This window comes from Bos indicus, chromosome 4, assembly GCF_029378745.1.
Source record: "Bos indicus isolate NIAB-ARS_2022 breed Sahiwal x Tharparkar chromosome 4, NIAB-ARS_B.indTharparkar_mat_pri_1.0, whole genome shotgun sequence".
Taxonomy (NCBI): Eukaryota; Metazoa; Chordata; class Mammalia; order Artiodactyla; family Bovidae; genus Bos; species Bos indicus.
In genome coordinates, this window is record NC_091763.1 from 45,236,372 (window position 1) to 45,255,601 (window position 19,230).

Consider the following 19,230-nt stretch of genomic DNA (forward strand, 5'->3'; position numbering starts at 1 on the left):
TAATAACAAACTGATTAAACACATGGATATGTATTTTTTGTCTACTGGCTTCACTAAAAGCACAGTTTATTGGTGATTCTCTGTTTTCTTCTGGATTATTTTTTCCATTGATTGAGGTCCTCAGATCACTTCCCCCAAATCTCTTGACATGAAATGTCTGTATCACATCAATTTAGCACTTGGTTACATAATATTACAGATGTCTCTGTAATAGTTTCTTGTCACTCAGGCAAGAAATATTTATGAGCATCTTCTAATTTTGAGTCCCTAGGGCTGAGGGCTAGGGCTGAGAATAACATGATGGACAAGACAGATACACCTCCTAAGCCAAAAAGTTCTTCATGATGTATGTTTTTAAAATGCTTTACCTTCAATCCCCACTTAGCCAACAGATTCTGTTAATCTGGAAAAAAGATCTGGGCTAAATTGAACAAGTATATTCTTTGGCAAGCTCGTGTTGAGTAAATCAATGTAGATTTATATTATGGAAGGGACAAATCCATTCTTAACACAACTGATCTTTCTTAAGAAAGATCACACATATAAGAATTAATTTCATTATATTTCTTTATTGCTTAAGAGAGAAAGAGGTAACTTTTCTGACCTCTACTGCCTATTTAAAACTCCCAGCTGATGAACATGAACTCTTTAGATGGACACAACTATATGCTACATTGCTCATAGCCTTCCTTAGCCAGTCTTTCTGCTCCAGGAAAGAACTCAGATTCCCATTTTATGCCTTGCTTATGTCACTCTATCTCCTCAACTGGAAAAACTTCATCCTTTCCAATGACTCATGTTGTTGACTTTCAGGAACTCTCCTAAGAAGCCTTCCTGAATCGCTTTACTCTGCAGGACCTAACACCACAGGGACCTGACACGTCCATTTATGTTTACAACAATCTAGCAGTTCTCTAGAGGTTGCATGCTCCATATGCATCTAAAGCCTTCCACCACATCACTAAGCACTACTATAAAATGTTGTTTTCTCACTTTTTTGTCTTTCCATAGTCAACTTTAACCCAGAAAAGCCCAAGGAGACAGCAAAATACTCAGTGAGATTCTGTTAAATGAATAACGAGTCCAAAGCACTACTAGCACTTCCCCTGGACCCAGGATCCTGCTTAGGAAAACAGAGTTTGGAGGAACCTGTAAAATAATGGTTTGCAAGGGCACCATCTCAAATTTTTCTTCCTGTCTCAGAGGAAATCTAAAGGAAATAGGTAAGTGCCCCTAAGGCTACAACCATAAATTCCACCAGTTGAATCTAATGAATCAAGTGAGGATTGTAGCAGATCGATGCCTAGCACAGAAATGGATATGAGATCTTTCACTGAAATGGAAAAATGAAAAGTTGTTCTAAGAGTATTTTAGGACATCTTTCAAGACAATTTAGCTATTGATAACCTGGTAAATTTCAACTTCAGGACTGTGTTTTCAGGATGTTTTAACTTAAAAATTCATTTGGTGAAGATAGTCTGTAATCTATGTATGTGTGTGTGTGTGTGTGTGTATGTATATGTGTGTGTATGTATTTAGAAAGATACACTGGCATAGCATTGGTGCTAATAATTGACATGGCAAGAGTTTATTAAGACACTTCTTAGTAATTAAAGACAAGATACTTGGAACTCTCTTGGATAATGCTTATGATGTAATTAAAAATGTTTACAAGAGCAATATAAAAATATCAAGGCAATAATTTATTCAGTTGTGGTTGTATAGGCATAATTTATTATTGAGGCCATAAATAAAGACAGAATCCCCTAGAAAGTGGTCTATATTATATCTGAATCATCACGATATACAATGAAAATTTAACATCCCAGAGGACTTCTTAAGAAGTGACTCTAAAGTTTCACAAGACACAAATAAATATAAACGTTGAACTGTGTACATACTGTGTTTTTTATAACACACTTAATAAAAATTTTGAACAGAATATAAATGCAATGCTACTAGGCTGAGGTTGCTACTTTGGTATTTGGTCACTGTGGGGCTTGTAAAACTCAGGATGAATATATACAATTATGACGTGTCTGTAATTTCTGTGTGTGCCCCAGTCTAGTCCTCACACCATAAATACAAACAGAACAATAGTACTCCAAGCACTCATCATGAGATACACAAAATCATTTCGGAAAAGTTCTGCTTATTATACCTATTTACCACACAACACCATACATCATATAGCTAATGGTTTGCCACTACACTGCTTCTCAGCCACCTTAACACTTCTTAGTTCTCAAGAATTTTTATCCTCAAAATGTAGTAAGCAAATTCCCTGATGAAGTCACTAAGCAGTAAATTATAATTTATTTAACTAAATATTTTGTCTCATTCCCATACAATGACATGTTAAAATTTCACTTTTCTAGTTTAAAATTAGAAGTGTATTTTTTTAGTTACAAACTTGACATCTATCTATCCATCTTTTTGTAACTCCTTGATTCTGTTACTCTTCCAGTCTTCTAGCCTAGGATTCAAATCCATGCTTTTTATAATACAAGCAACACTCTGGCCTGCTGGGCTATAACCCTCTGACTTGTGGAGAAATCAATGATTCTTGCCAAGTTACATTTTTTGGGTCTAGTCTCAAGCCTTTGGGTATGGTGCTTCTTCTGGGCTTTGGGTCTCCGGCACCAAACTCTTTATTCTCTGATAAACATTCCTTTCTCAGCTACTGAAAGGTGAGGAAATGAATCTATGCTGGCTCAAAAGTATACTCCTTACTATTTACAAAAAAAGATCTTTTTTCCTTGAAGGAGGGATAATTTAATCAGTGCTGGATCTCTGCTACCTTGAATACAGTTTAAATATAGTAGAATTGTGAGCATATATTTTAAAAGAGGATTCTCTTGTGTTCTTTAAATGCTTAAAGATAATATCTGAAATTAATATATTAATTATTATTAATAAATGCTCAGACTATTGATAAATAAAAAAATCTAGCTTATATTTTGTAATAGTAGTATAATGAATTTAAACACATTTGTTCTGGTTAAGAATCTCTAAGTTACACTAGCCTGTCATGCTACAGTTGAAAAAAATCCTGCTTCTGTAACACTACAACTTCAAAAAAATTAGCTCTTTTTTCTGATTATAGAAGTTTTATATGCTCATTATAGAAAATTTATTATACACTTGCTAATATATCAAAAAAACCTTCCTACCAAAAACCTTATTATTTTTTTGTTAATGCTTTCCTTATGGCCACATAAGGACTTCTGAATAGTTAGCAAATTGTTGGAGGTAATGCTATCAATGTGAGAAGAGAAGAGTCCAAATTGTACACAAGCAGGTTCACAGTATACCTAACAGAAACTTAAAGGGTGCAACCTGAGGGAAAAATGACAACTACATGACTTAAAGAAAATTGCTCTTAGGAAATCAACTACCGTGGGCTGCAAGAGCGCTGTTCTGCAATTAGGACTAGAAGCACAGTGAGAGAAACAGCTCTTCCGCTAGTGGTGGATCCCCAAAGATATGACAGTGAAGATGGTCCAAAGTGGAGGGTGCCATCTCAGAAGCATGGCTGTCAGCAGTCCTCATGTCATGGGGAGAGGCCAGGAGGTGTCCATGTTATAAAACCAAGACCAAAAATTAGCCCCCATCTAGAAGGCAATATCTTTCTTTACTTAGAATATTCCCTTTGGAAACACACATGTTATTTATTAATATACAACAATTAGTAAGGTCATTCTGTGTAATATAATATTCCAATACACTCAAAATCCACATGTAACTACCTTTAAAATGTTTTGGATTACCTGGATTGTTTTTACATGCCACTTGCTGCCAGAGAGAAATGAGAACAGCATTTAAATTTTTTTTAAATTTCACTTTAAAAATGTTTTAAATTATTTACTGCAGTGTTAAGACTTACTTTTCTCTAAATCTAAAAGCATTTGCACCATAATCCTGCTGGAACACAATAATTAAAACAAACATTTCCAGTTAAATTGCTTAATTGCTAACAACACTTACCAATGGAAAACTGGAGGACAGAAGCTGTTGTTGTATTAAGGCCTGTGGTAATCTAGAAAAAGGAATATACCAAAATCAGACAAGATAGAAAGCAGGAGAAAGAGGCAAAAGATTCAGGAGGAGGGAGAGTGAAAATTAAGAGGATGGAAAGGAGCCATAAACAAAGGTTATATTTATCCAGAGATTAGCTTGTTTCTGTCAATATGTTTTGTGTTTCTCTGGGAGATCCTCACTTAGGCACTCCCAGTACATTTTTCAGGGTCTTGTTTAAAACTCTTTTTAGTGTAATTTACCAGGCATTTAACACAGCCCCCTCTACTCACTGCACCCTTCTCTCATTCCTCATCAGTAGGCCTGGGGCCCATAAAAATGTCATTAAAAATTGACCAAACAAAAACTGGGGCCAAAATTAAAACATATGAGAAGAGTAGGAATATTTTGAAAAGTAAATAAAATTACAACAGGTAAAAGATACAGAAGTTTTTTGGAGGATGATAAAAATGTTCTAAAACTGATTGTGGTAATGGCTGTATAATTTTGTGATTAAGGTGAAAACCTTGAATTGTATACTTTAAATGAATGAATTGTAGAGTATGAGGATTATTTTTCAATAAAACTGTTACCCCTCCCCCAAATAATCAAATTATAGGGGTAGAAATACTCTTCCAACACATTGCTATTATTTTCCTTTAGTTTCATGAAAAAGCATGCCTAAATAACTTTCCCCTTTCTGGAAAAGGAATGGTACCTTATTTAATTTTAAATAAATTAAAATTTTTTAAAAAATTATTTTTTTTCCATTCATTCATTCTATGGAGCAGTTACTTTGACCCATACCAGCTCAAGTAAGGTGAGAAATAAGGTTCTCATTTTCTTTCTTTTTTCTTTTGGTTCTTATTTTCAGTGACTCTTGTTGGGTTTCTGATCCCATGAGCTAAGGTAAGGGATGCATCCTATGACTGAACCCAATAAAATAGGAAGTGGATAACTATGTTTTAAACATGGCAGAAGGAGTAGTCTTCTTAATGTCATAATAATACTCTTGGACTTTGTAGCCCTCATACGATGGAGTCCACCATGGCAGAAGGGTTAAGAGATAGCCAGTTCATGAATCACTGTGGGAACTGGTGGACAAACAGTGAATAAGCTTCTTGAAGTGCCAAAATTCAGCTGAAATGTGAATATCAAAAGATCGAATTGTGCTTTCCATTTCTACAACACAATTTGGAAAGCGGTGTTGGAGTGTATGTTTTAATTATGTGGCTTTAACATTCATGAAGAAACAGAAAAGATAACAAAGGGGAGGGCAAGAGAGACCTTTTTATAAGTTGTCTAGATATCAGTATGGCTATCAGCTCCTAATTTGTTTTTACCATTGCAAGAATCACTGGTGTCAGGGTATCAGATGAAATTATCTATTTAAATCTTTCACTGTCACAGATTATTTAAGAAAAAACTGGCCCACCATGTCCAGAACTCTGTTTCCTATTTCCTTCCTCTCAGCAGAGTCATTAGAGAAAAATGCACTAATAGAAATTTCTTTAGATAACAAAAATACTAGCTCCTTTTTTTCTTTAAAAGAGGTTAGCAGACATTTGGTCCTGTCCAATATGTCCAAAAGACATTTGGTCCTCTACAAAAAGTCCATAATATTTGGTCGTGTCCTAAACCATTTAACATAAACCAAACAAGCTCATGGACATTTTGGATAGACCAAATCTCAAAGACCTTTTGGTATCTACCAAATGTTTCAGAGAACAAATGTCTCATGGATGCCTTGGACAGAACCAAATGCCCTACAAGGTTAAAAGAAATCTGTTTTTTCCCTCCCCCATAACTTTTAGAGTCTATTTACCCTCAGGGGTTTCCACTTGGAAAATCTGATCTTAAAGTCCAGAGAGGCACATGGAAATTTTTAAAATTTTTCACAAAAACTGAATGAATGCTCTTTTCCTCCTCTGATTTTATGTAACTGAGTAATTCCCAGATGAGTTATGAAATACTCTTGAATGTAAGTTCTTTGAAACAATGGTATGGCATTATATAAGCTAAAAGCACCATGGTTATTGCTATTGCTAGTGCATTAAATATATGAGAGTCTTTGGTATTTATCCTGAGGGTGTAATAAATGGTGCTTGTGTCACCTGGATGATCAAGTTTCACAGTTGTGACCTCTGCTAGCAAACAGTAAATCACTCGGAATAGTGCCAAATTTCAAATTACATGTGCTAACTGAGGGTGACCTTAGACTTTGATTAGTCATTGATTTCATTATTTGTTTTCTTCACCAGGGAAGCTAAGGACTATTGGAATGATTGACTCTCGTTCCTTTACCTTGACCTAATTTAGTTTATTAGTAAAATTGTCAGCTACAAGAAAGGATAGGAAAGATGAAGAGGGGAAAAAAAAAAACCAATAAAGCACTGCCTATAAAATCTGTTCACCTATATTTACATTTGGGTATTATAAATTATTTATTATTCTTGAGTTCAAATACATAATTTCAGTCTGCAAAGTTATTACATCAGCCATTCTGAAAACTAAAGAACCTCTTAAAGAGATTTTGATGATTTTGCAGCCATGAAATTAAAAGACACTTACTCCTTGGAAGGAAAGTTAAGACCAACCTGGATAGCATATTGAAAAGCAGAGACATTACTTTGCCAACAAAGGTCCATCTAGTCAAGGCAATAGTTTTTCCAGTGGTCACATATGGATGTGAGAGTTGGATTGTGAAGAAAGCTGAGCGCCAAAGAATTGATGCTTTTGAACTATGGTGTTGGAGAAGACTCTTGAGAGTCCTTTGGACTGCAAGGAGATCCAACCAGTCCATTCTAAAGGGATCAGTCCTGGGTGTTCTTTGGAAGGAATGATGCTAAAGCTGAAACTCCAGTACTTTGGCCACCTCATGCAGAGTTGACTCATTGGAAAAGACTCTGATGCTGGGAGGGACTGGGGTCAGGAGGAGAAGGGGACGACAGAGGATGAGATGGCTGGATGGCATCACTGACTCGATGGATATGAGTCTGAGTGAACTCTGGGAGTGGGTGATAGACAGGGAGGCCTGGTGTGCTGCGATTCATGGGGTCGCAAAGAGTCGGACACCACTGAACGACTGAACTGAACTGAAATGATGAATATCAGAGAGAGGACTTTTTCACTACCAAATCTCACTGTTCTTAAATTATGAAATAAACTCCAAATTATAGAAAATTAGTATGTTCACCAAATGAATCTGAAGAATTCACTGCAGGCTGAATCTGTTCATTCTACACTTCTTCCCTATAAATTTGTACTGAATTTAATCCTGTTTTAGCCCAAACTCCTCATTGTAACTAAAACACATTTCCAAATATGAGAGAAAAATTGAGTAAATAATTTATTTTTTAAAAAATGGAGAGTAACATAACTAATTTTATTTTAAGCTCTGAGAGAGCACATTTTCTCTTAGAGGAATGGGTAAATGAATTCCTCATTACTTTCAATTCAGACTAGCAAAATGAATCAAGTTAGCGCCCTCCCTGAAACATGGAGACTTCACTGAGGTAATGAAACACGTGAGGCTTGCGCAGTAGAGCAGCAGTGGGAACACAAATGCACAGTATGCCCATGTGGTAGCAGATACCTCCTCTCTCAGGCTTTGTCTTTTATTGAAATGAAATAGCCATTTGACTAAATTCACAAAATGGAAATGCTCTTTTAGGCATTTAAAAAAATTAGGCCTACCAAAGTTCTTTGCCTTGATCTATGGTTCCTTGTTTCACAGTTTCAGTAAGAACTGGATTTATGAAAAATTTTAAAGTATACATATGTACTTTTAAAAGTGATATTTGGGGGCTGATAACTTTCATCAGTTCTCACGCACAACAGTTTTTACTGGATTCAGTTTTGAAGTGAAAATATTTGAATTTTAGTGGATAATAGCCTGTTAACTGACAACTGAATTCATCACTTTTCTTTTGATTGATCTTTTTTCTGTAAACACAATTTAGATACAATATATATTTTTGCTCCTGGGATACTAATACAGTATAAAAATAACTGGAAACTGGAAGTTCCTAGTGTATAAAATGTAGATGTCATTCTTTGTTAACGAATCTTCATTTTGTTCCCTTTAAGTCTACAACACAACTCATATTAGGGAAATACTTATGATGTAAACATAAATCTGTATATGTTTTTTCATTTCTTGGGTGAAGATAATTATTTTGAATATTTTCCTTCTTGGTTGAAAAGCTAATCTTATATTAATTATATAACACAATTCAAAACTAGCCCACTGAGTATATAAACTCTAATAGTCAATATACTGGAATATAGTGAAATTATCAGACTTAAATATATATAGCATCAAATAAACTAGATACTTCAGTTTCTATGCTACAGAAATATGAATTCTGGCATTATATTCTTAGATATGTTTATTTCTCATTAATTAGAAACAAAAAAGAATTGGCCAAGCATTTCCTGAAATATTACTGAGTGGGGAGAACATTCTACAATGGTCATTTATTCTAAGCTCAATTAACTATGACAAAAATTTAATTTTGTTTTAAGGTTTATAGATAATTAATTCAGTCATAGTATATTATTTAAGATGTACTAGCAAATCTGTTTTTTTCAAGAAGACTTTCACTACAGTCACATTTGTTTTGCAGGAATATTATAACACCTTGTAAGATTTGAATTATGAGTACCTATTATTTTAATTTGCATCCAATTAATTTTGTTTGTGTTCTAATTTCAACTAAAAACTCTTCAATTTATCAACGTTCTGAAGCTCGTATGTTTAATAAATTAAATTTATCTATTGCCATGAAAGGGGTATTCAAGCAGCATAAAATAAGAACCATGTTATAAAAATTAATTGACTTTCACAATTTGACAACTAAATCTTCCTTTAATTACCTAGCTAGGTTTTTTTCCTCCTTTTTAAGGTGGAAGGCAGTCTTTGGCCACTTTTACAATTAATTAATTTGAAACATAATGTATGATGGAGGGGTGAAAAATACAACTTGTTACTAAAAGCTGCATGATAAGGAAGATATGGGAGAAAAAAGGAGAGGCATTGAAACTCAAGTTGAAAGGCAAAGCATAAGAGATGCTGCAGAAAGAACATTAGGTACAAAGAAACTGAGCTTGAAGTGTAAGACAACAATTAGCTTTTTCAAGAAAAAGAATACATCCTTTTTCAAGAAAGTGTAATGAATGTGGTCTTGGTGCCAGAAAGAAGTACCACGTGACAACAAAAGGCTCATTAGTCATATTTGATGGCTAATGATTTAATTGCTTTCAATTTTAGAATGCTCATGTTGCATTTTACACATGACCCAAAGACTTATTTTTGGCAAACAAAGTCTAATCATCTAAATTAAAATAACCTACTATCAAACAATTTGGCATAAACCAAACTTTTTTAAGAACTGGTTTCTTTAGTCTGTTCTTTCATTTTAAATATTTCATTAAAGTTTCTAGGTGATTAGGAAACAAAGTGTAAAAATAATGTGATAAAATTGTTCATCTAACATTTTTCAATTGCAAGGAGATAAGAAGTATAAAAGTAAAGCTTTATATAAGGACTTATAAAGTAACAAATTATGTAGATATTATATATACAATACCTGTCTCTTGTATATATCATATGTCATGCATGTCATACCCATAGTTTTAAAAAGCCATATAATCATATGACGTGCCATGTTTAATGAGATCCATTGATGCTGCCAATTTTTTTTACTAAATTCTTTATTTTTTTACATTTGAAAATAAACTAAAATCACTCCTCCTAATTTGAGATATTTGCAATAGGACTCATAAGTAATACTGCACATTTTCATCTGAATTGGAATTGAGTAGGAAAACCTTTGTTGCAAAAAAACTCAGTAAAGACAATGTATTTGGAATAATGTACATAAATAGCACATACTTACCAATTCTCTTGGACCATATGGCTCACAGAAGGTGACAGCATTGCCATGCATAATTGCACCACACTGTTCTCCAGTCTCACAGTTGTTACATTCCACCCTATGGGAACACAGAACACAACCTCAATCTGCGAACTAAGTAGCACAGAGTGGTTTATCACTCAAAAGATGTAATAGATATTGTTATTCAGTTGAAATCAACATTTCCAGGTAGGTAATGGTATTTTGTATTGTGACAAGTTAAGGAAGCATGAAAACAGAAAGGCTTGAAGTTCAATCCTAGTTCTTTCAGTTACTGGCACTGGAGGTTACTTTAACTTCCCAAAGTTTCAGTTTTCTCATCTGTAACATGAAGATAATAATACTGAACTAAATATCACATAGTTATCATGAGGATTAAATGAGAGAATGTATATAAAACACAGAGTCCAGAACTAATCTTATAGTAGGCACTTAATAGTGGCAGTTAGTAGTATTATCAATTATTACATAACAAACTATGTTCAATACAAGTATTTTGCTAATATTAAAGATAAGCAAAGTTATATACACTTATATAATGAACTAAAACCATATATCTCTGAAATCCAAAGGTGTTTTACAAATTTAAACCTTTTTCTTTTGAATTATGATTAACATCAATGTTTAAAATAACTGTCCTAAAATAGATGTGCAAGTCTACAAAATATATCATGCAAAAAATAATGGAATCAGATTGTATTTAATCCACATAATAATATTAAATAAATACAAATTCTAATCCAACAAATTTTGGATACTGAGTTAATGTTAAACTTGCAAATAATTTACTTAGTTGCTTCCCTTATTATTATGAAGTGGCTAATAAAATCTTAGAACAGAATATCAAAATTAAATATATTCATGTCTTCAGTGTAAATTGACAATACAAATATTGTGGATTTGACTTTGCATATTTACAGTAACATTTATAATGCTCTGGGATTATGATATTTCAACCTACATTCATTACATGTAGAAAGACTGAACTATGTTTTCTTAGTCTGAACCTCAAAGTGCATGAGAGCTGTATTTCATGCAGAGAGGACATTTTCAAAGACTTTCACATTCTAGGTGCCAAACATCGTGGACAGGACACTAAGTATGCCCTTCGTTTTTGAAGATTGTTGTATCAGACCCTTTCAGTTGTTTGCTAATCTCAGAGAAAAGAAGGAGCAGGAAGTCCTATTCAAATAGGAAAAAGGCAAAGGTATGAAAAGATATCACAAAGCTCATAAAGCCAAGAGGCAGAAGCACAATAAGTAAAAACTTGGCAAATAAATAGACATATTTCCTATATGTGTATTACATGGAAAAAAATTCTAATCTTTTGAGCTATATTCCCACACAAAGAAGATCAACAATGTCAAGAAGCTTTGATTTTTTTAAGAATAAACAGAGAACTTCTGACATGGAATTTTGGAGAAACAGTAGTATCTCATATCTTAGTAGATTGAAATCTTTGCTTGATTACTGTAAAGAAAGATTCTAATAAAATGTCCTTTATGTTAGAAAAGACAGTAGTAGCTTCATGGTGCAACGAATATGTCTCTTGTTCACCATTTTATGCTTGGCATGATGTGAAAAGTGAAAGTCGCTCAGTCGTGTCCACTTTCTTTGGGACCCCATGGACTGTATAGTCCATGGAATTCTCCAGGCCAGAATACTGAAGTGGGTAGTCTTTCCCTTCTCCAGGGGATCTTCCCAACCCAAGGATTGAACCCATGTCCTCCACATTGCAGGCAGATTCTTTAGCAGTTGAGTCACAAGGAAAACACATGAATCCTGGAGTGGGTAGCCCATTCCATCTCCAGCAGATGTTCCTAACCCAGGAATTGAACCCGGGTCTCCTACATTGCAGGCGGATTCTTTAGCAACTTAGCTATCAGGGAAGCCCTAAGGCTTGAGGTCTAAAGCACTTCAAATAGAGCCTGGCACACTTCAAACAGAGCAAGCATGATGCAAATGTTAGCATAAGTTTTAACTATTTTTGATATGGATTTCCAACATTTTCATCCAAAACAAGTATGTTAGGTTTTTTCCCCCCCACAGAGAATCTGTTACATGAACTTTTTACTACTGTTTTTCTATTTTTAAAACTATACATTAATTTTCCCCAAGGAGTGTGATTTTGAAGTACAGAGAAGTAACATCAAAATCATAGTGGGCTTCTTAGTGATAGATGAGGATTATTTGTCCTCCAAGGCATTGTGAAATGACTCAGAAGAAAAATAAGCTTTGTCAGAGAGAAATTACAAGATTGTTCAACCCTCACAAGGACTATCTGACATTTTCCTCCAGTAATTCTAAACTAAAATCATCACTGTTGGTGTGAAGTCTGAGGCCTGATATTTGAATTCTCAAAGCAATCATTCTATCTATAAATATTGATCAGCAGTTCCCAAATCAACTGTATATCAGGAAAATAATATCTGTATAAACACATGTATTTCAAATCCCCATCATCCACAGTTTATGTTAAATAGGATTCAGGTGTAGCCTAGATATCTGTATATTATTTAAAGATGATTCTAGCATAGGTGCCTATAGCCTGGCACTAGGGAACCAGTGAATAGTAGATGTTTGATGTGTTTGGAGAACCACTTCTATTTTGTGGAATAACAGGAGTTAAAAAACCAATAAACACACAAAAAAGGTAATCAGTTACAGCATTCTCCCCACTTGGCTCAACAACCCCTCTGGACCTTTTTCTTCCGTGATGTGCTTTATAGATCCAGAAACTTAAAATTAACAAAGGCATTGGTACCCGGTTGAATCTTAAAGATCTTGAAATACCAGCTATTACTCACTGAACTGTTGCTACCTGGAGGCACAATGGCTTCACCAAGGACTAATGAAACAAATCTGTTAGTTTCCCATCAAGGTCTTTTAAATGCCCTTTGCTTGAATTTCTCACAGTATGACTGGGTTTGTCAACATAATTTTTTGTAATTTATTTTGAAAACACATCCCTCTGGGTAGTCAAATCCAATCCACTCTTAGCTGCCAATGGTGTATTTACTAATTTATCATTCATTAATTCATTATTATAATTAACAAACTTGTGCTAGGAACCTATAGGCACTGTGATGAGCTTTAGTGGTACAAACACCAAAAAAGGGCTATTTATTTCTAACATCTTAACCTGTAGTTTCCGAACTGACTTTGTTCAAGAAAATGATGGGTTCTGTAAAGTAAGGTAACATAGTCTTCAGAGATTAATGGAAAGAGGAAGTTTTAAATAATTTCAGTTAAACAGATTTTTGTTTTTCAATTTAAAAAGGAATGTGACTTCCCAAGCTAAGGATTAGAAATGAATTGCTTCTCTGCTTAAAAGTAATAGTGAATATTTCTCTAATCTAAGAACCTACTCCCCCTGCCTTCTTTTTCTCAATATGAAAAACAGAACATAAGAATCTGACAAATACCAAGTACATCATATGAACTGCCCACCTCAAAATATACTCTCATGAACAGTATGATTAAAAGACATTTTAAGGGAAATGCTTGCTATCCCCAAAGACCATGCAAAGCCTGAATTTATTGAGCTCTCTCTCTGAATCTATTTATCACATGCTTAGGTACCACATGAATCTTATCTATTACTAGAGTTCACAGATCATTAGGCATTCAAGTTGGAGGGCATCTGAAGTATCATCGAGTTTCATTACCCCCTCATTTTACAAATTATAAAATGAGACTAGAGGCCAGTTTTCCTGACTCCTTGTCCAATATCCTTCCCACTCCACTCTAATGCAGCCAGGAAAAGAAAAGAACTCCAATTCTACAAAAATCATGTGCATTTCAAAAATGTTTTTCATCATTTTTGCTATCAGAGTTCATCTGGAAAACCTAGCATCTTTTCTTAAAAGTTGTTTTTTTCATTTATAGGATAAGGGGTTTTGCTTTGCTAATACAAATGTACAAAAATAAAAGAAATGTCATGGACTTCATAGAAAATGTTCAGAATGAATTTACTGGACTAAAGTACATAAGCAGATTCAATATTCCTTTGGTCATGTTACATCCTTAGATAATTCATCCCTATTTTATATACACATTATCATACTATCATTTTTTCCACCAACAAAACCATAAAGGAATCAGTAAGGATGAAGGCAGGTACTTGTTGACCAACACATGTGGATTAAACTGTAAACATAAAAGAAAAAGAATGCTTTGAGCCAAGATTTGGTTTTCACTCTAACAAGCTCCTTGGCAGTTTGAAACTTGTTATTTTGGTGTCAATACTCCATTTTTTAAAAAAATTATTTAGGTGGCTGTTTTTGTTTAGAAATTATATTCAGTGTGCATTTGTGCTATAGAGAGCACACTTCTGAAGGTATAATTATGTTTTTAATCCTGATGTTAAAATTTATTAGGCTAGAAAACGTGCCAAAGTCCCTGTTCAGGAGGCACAGAGGAAGCTGAAGTGAAATGTCCCCGGAGTCCCTGTGGTCCCCATGTCCTACAGAGACTCACACAGGACTTTCAGGACACTGGAAAGATGAGGAGGATTAATGAGAAACTTGGGCTCCATCGAACAGTCAGAGATTTATGAATGGTTGGTGGTGACATCATCCTGATAACAATAAATAAATAACCGAAATACTATTTTCTCAAGAGCAGTCTAATTACATGGCTCATTCTTCTTTTTAGATCATAGTGAAATCACTCAGCCTTTAGTCAGTCACTCTGCTGAAACAAGTTAATCATCTGGAAACTCAGTGACAATCAGTTATCAAATTCTCATTTGGGATACATGCTGTTTGTCCCCAAGACTGGGGACACTGTATTATCTCTCTGTAATTTATTGCCTCTAAAGGAGGCAATGTCTGGTATTCTATGAGTCAATTGTCTATTCACCAGCATTTCTGAACAGAGATATTAAAATACTTTTAATATTTGATCTGATTATAAAATGTACTTTAAAAGTGGAAAGAGAAAAGAGAAATCTCTTATAATTTCCTGACCCAAAGATAACAAGTCTCTCTCCCCAGGTACAGCTCATACTGCATGTGTTGATAATCTAATGTGTGAGTTTGAAAGGCAAGGCTAGATCAGGGACTGGTGAATCTGTCAAAGTAAACAGGGCCCTGTCAGCCATCTGGGAGCTGGACAGTCAGCTGACTTCATCTGGAGACACTGGAGCTCCTTGTACTTTCCACTGAAACCTCAACAAGCAACCAACTATACTCCAAAAAAAAAAAAACCTCAATAAGCAGAACACTCAACTTTTGACCATATTTTATAGCAAAGAGATGATGTTTTATAGTAAAAAGGCATGACTATTTACTTGTGAAAGACCACACTTAAAAAAAAGAAAAACCCTCAAAGAATTCTCTTCTCTTTGTAAATATGGAATATTTTTAGAAAAACAGCAAGGAAAGTCCACTCTATAAGACTGAGAATAATATTACCTTCAACGATGTCATGACTTTTTTTTCTAAGGAACTAACACATGCTCTAAATATGAAAATGACAAATTCCATTTATAGTTCATTCTTTCTCATTACTTCTCACTGAGGAAGGTAAGAGAACTCTTCCTATTCATCAGGGAGTTTAAAAATTTAATTTCTCCTTTGTTAACAGCTATAATGACAAATATTATTTGAATTAAAAATATCCCTTCTAATACCCTACTACTGAATGCAATATTCTGACCTCCTACTATGGTGAATTCTACTACACGCTGCTTGAGGAAATATTTTCTCATTTGTTTCAAATGTACTTGACATTTAATTCCATTGAGTGAGTTCTTATTTCTGTCATAAAAAACAGAGATTAAAGAAGGAAATAATAAGCTTCCAGATTCGCACCTTTTTTTAATAGTAGGACACCTCCTGGTTAACCTTTCTATTGTTGATGAAGTTTTCCCTAGAGCAATTACATCAGGGTAAGTGGAAGAAGGGGGAGGAAGCAAGAAAAAGAAGGTTAGAGGAGAGTTTTATAATAAGAGAAAAAAGTTACTAACAAAGGAGAAGAGAGAGTGAGAAAAAGTAGAAAAAGGGGAGGTCAAGAAGATGAAGAGAAAAAGTAGGAAAGGACGCACAGAACATCAGAGTATCAGGGGACTTCCCTGGTAGTCCAGTGGCTAGGACTCCTTGAATGCAACGCAGGGGGCCTGGGTTTGATCCCTGGTCTGGGAACTAGATCCCACATGCTGCAACAAAAATCCTACATGCTGCAAAAGAAAATTAAAGATCCTGCCTGCCACAACTAAGATCCAATGCAGTCAAATAAATAATAAGTATACTTTTAACAAAGATCAGAATATTGGACCATTAAACCTTAAAACTGAATTATAATTCCACAATCCAAACTACAGGGATATATTAGAGGTTTTGGCAAAGGTAAGTCATCAGATAAAATATTATTTTGCAGATATTTATTACCCATTCACAGTCTCCCTTTGTCACCAGCTCCTGAAAACTTATAAGGTATATGTTTCATGTCAAATAGGTAAGATGGCATATTAGGTGATATGATTCCAAGTGGTCATCATTACAACAACAACCAAAGGCCCCCTGGAAATCCTTCAGCAGTGATGTGCAGACCTTGATGCCCATGGTGAGTGCTTCCTTCACCCATCAGGTCTTACAGGCTTACCACCCACAGGCCAGTTGTACACTGAACAACGTGGAGGTACTTCTATCTACTCCCCCCCGCCCCCCACCCCCAGTGACACTGGTCATCAGATTTACTTTGTTCTGATTACCTGGAAACTACATTTATATTGTAGTTTTCACACCTGTCTACTAAATGGAGTCCCCTCTGCTCTTGTTTTCTATGGGGGCTCCAAGATACTAAGGAACTCTGAAGTAGTTTTACTGCTTGCTTGACTTCTTTTATCTTACACGGATTAAACTACTGATCACTGAATAAATAAAGAATCAGCTAGAATAACTCACCCCCATACTAAAATTTCAGTCGTTTTAGGGTCTTTGTTTAGATAATTATTTTTCTCAAAGAAAATAAACTTTAATACACCAAATCACCAATCTTTTTGCTCCATTTCTGGGTAACTGCTCCAATAAATTAGGATTTTGAAGAGACTATCAGATGCAGCAGAGTCTGTGATCTCAATTTCTCTAGTTCTGTAGTGTGATCTTTTTAACCTATAAAAATGGAAATGTTCTAGTCTTTTTTTGATTCAAGCAACTCTATGCAGTGCCAGCCACAGAGCTGTAAATTGTGGGGCTTTCTGTATGATAAGCCAACTGGCAGCGGTCTTCATGTGCCACAGGATCTGAGACAACTTCATTTGTGTCTCTCTTCTTGATGTCTCATATCCCTGTTGGCATCACAACTTACTCATCTAAGATGCTTCTTCTGATGAGTGACTCTTGTTCTTCCCTGATCTCTGCTGAAGAGAACATCTCTGCTATTGTTACTGTGCTGGAGGGGAAACATCTGTTGTCTTCAAGTTGCTATTTATCATCATGTTTTCTAACAGTCTCCCATTTCCCACTAGAACATCATAGCCTAGTGATATTATAGCTCTGGATTCCTTCTGTGATCTTCAGAAAACAAGCATTAACGGGATAATCTGTAAGCCAAAACAAAGATTCTTCCTGACTTTCTAACTGCTTAGAGGATAAAGACATCTCTTAAGAAAACTTCAATTATTTTTTAAAATTTACTTACTTTTAAGTTCTTTTAACTTTGTCTCTCCATCTCTCTGAACTCTTTTTAACTCAAGTTATGAATCATAAATGTCTCCTATTTCTTAACTTTTCTCATTTTTTAAAATTACTGTTGAAATTTTTTACTGAGGTAAATTTCCACACAGGGAAATACACAGATCTCAAGCTTGACAAAGGTACACATCTATGTAACCCATGCTCTCATAATACTATATATATTAATCACCCTAGAAATTTCCTCATGCTCCTACTCAGTCAATTCCCCATCCCTGAAACAATCACTAATCTAATTTCTAGCACTTTTGATAATATCATCTATTCTAGATTTCATGTAAGTAGGATCATACAGTAAGAATTATTTTGGGTCTGGCTTCTTTCATTCAACATAATATTTTTGAAATTCAACCATGTTGTTTCAGCTATCAATAAGTTATTCCTTTTTATTTCCGAATAGCATGCCACTGTATGAATGTATCACTATTTATCCATTCTCCTGTTTATGGGTACCTGTGATGTTACTAGTTTTTTGCTGTTAGGTGTAGTTCTTTTTAGTTAAAAAAAAATCAAGATTTCTCACCATTCATATGGAATACTGACCGTGTTTATATGATACTAAAATAAATTAATTCATAAAAATAAACTATAAAAAAGGTAGTTGAGACACAAGTAGAACATGCTTAAGTGAAATGTTGAGATAGAGCGTATTTGTAGGTCTTTACTTTCCTTCTAAATTTAGTTATAAGAGGTTTTCCTTCCTATGTTTTTTTTTTTTCTTTTTGGCTATAGGGTTGTCTCGATTGGAACAAGACTCTACTGATCCATCTCCATCAACAGGAGTGTAATCACACTGAACACACTTGATAATGAAGAACTGTCAACAGTGTTGGTAAGTCAGTGTTGCTCTATCCACATTCTTTCTCTCAGTCTCTTGGGTTCAACGGTACATTTGATCTGATGTGGCTATTGTTGTGATCCAGAGGTCTACCTGCATGTGGCCCAGCATCAGGGCCAAGTTAAGGTGGAGAAGCCTCACTCTCATCAAGCCTGAGGCGTCACTATATTCCCATGAAAGGGTTTTGCTGTTCTCTTCACTTGTAACTTTACCTCTCATTTTTTATTTGAACAAAGCAAACAGAAATGGCTGAGAGAATGGGAGATAAAAGGCCACTTCTCTGGCAGCACCAAAGGGAGACCCCCTTTGGGGGTCAAAGCACAGAAGGACTCTATACTCCACACCTCAGGGAGGCAGAAAGACCACAGTGGCATGATAGCACAGCAGAGCACCACAGACACATTCACAGCCCAGGCGCAGGAGCAGCAGAAGTTGTCATGCCTTCAAGCAGGGATCAAATGGAGCAATCATCATGAAGGAGTGAGTGATTAGGACAGGCAAGAAGGCTACCTGTGCGGACCAGTCACCAAAAACTAGATGAGACAGGGAGGATTCAGTGGATATCTGTAGGAACAGAGGACTGGGGAATAAGAGGTGTGTCCCCACCTACCCCTTGCCTTTGAACTAATAAGCTCTCTGATACTTAGCTACAACATCAGAAAAATGGGAGAAGGGAAGCTAAAGTTGACCAAAATTTAGTTTTCACTATTAGCAGAAGGCATACAATGAAAAGAAATTGAGTTAAAAAGAATAACGAAAG

General features: G+C 35.0%; 1 protein-coding gene across 2 annotated transcripts in view; it reads right to left on the bottom strand.

Annotated features, from left to right (window-relative positions):
• Positions 1 to 19,230, bottom strand: part of RELN (reelin) — a 558,072-nt gene that overhangs the window by 265,842 nt on the left and 273,000 nt on the right. For both annotated transcript variants that reach the window (XM_070787714.1, XM_070787715.1), the window contains 2 exons: positions 9,918 to 10,014; positions 3,988 to 4,039 (listed from right to left, as the gene is read on the bottom strand). In XM_070787714.1, the coding sequence (XP_070643815.1) occupies positions 3,988 to 4,039; positions 9,918 to 10,014 (149 nt within the window). The remainder of the gene's footprint in view (positions 1 to 3,987; positions 4,040 to 9,917; positions 10,015 to 19,230) is intronic.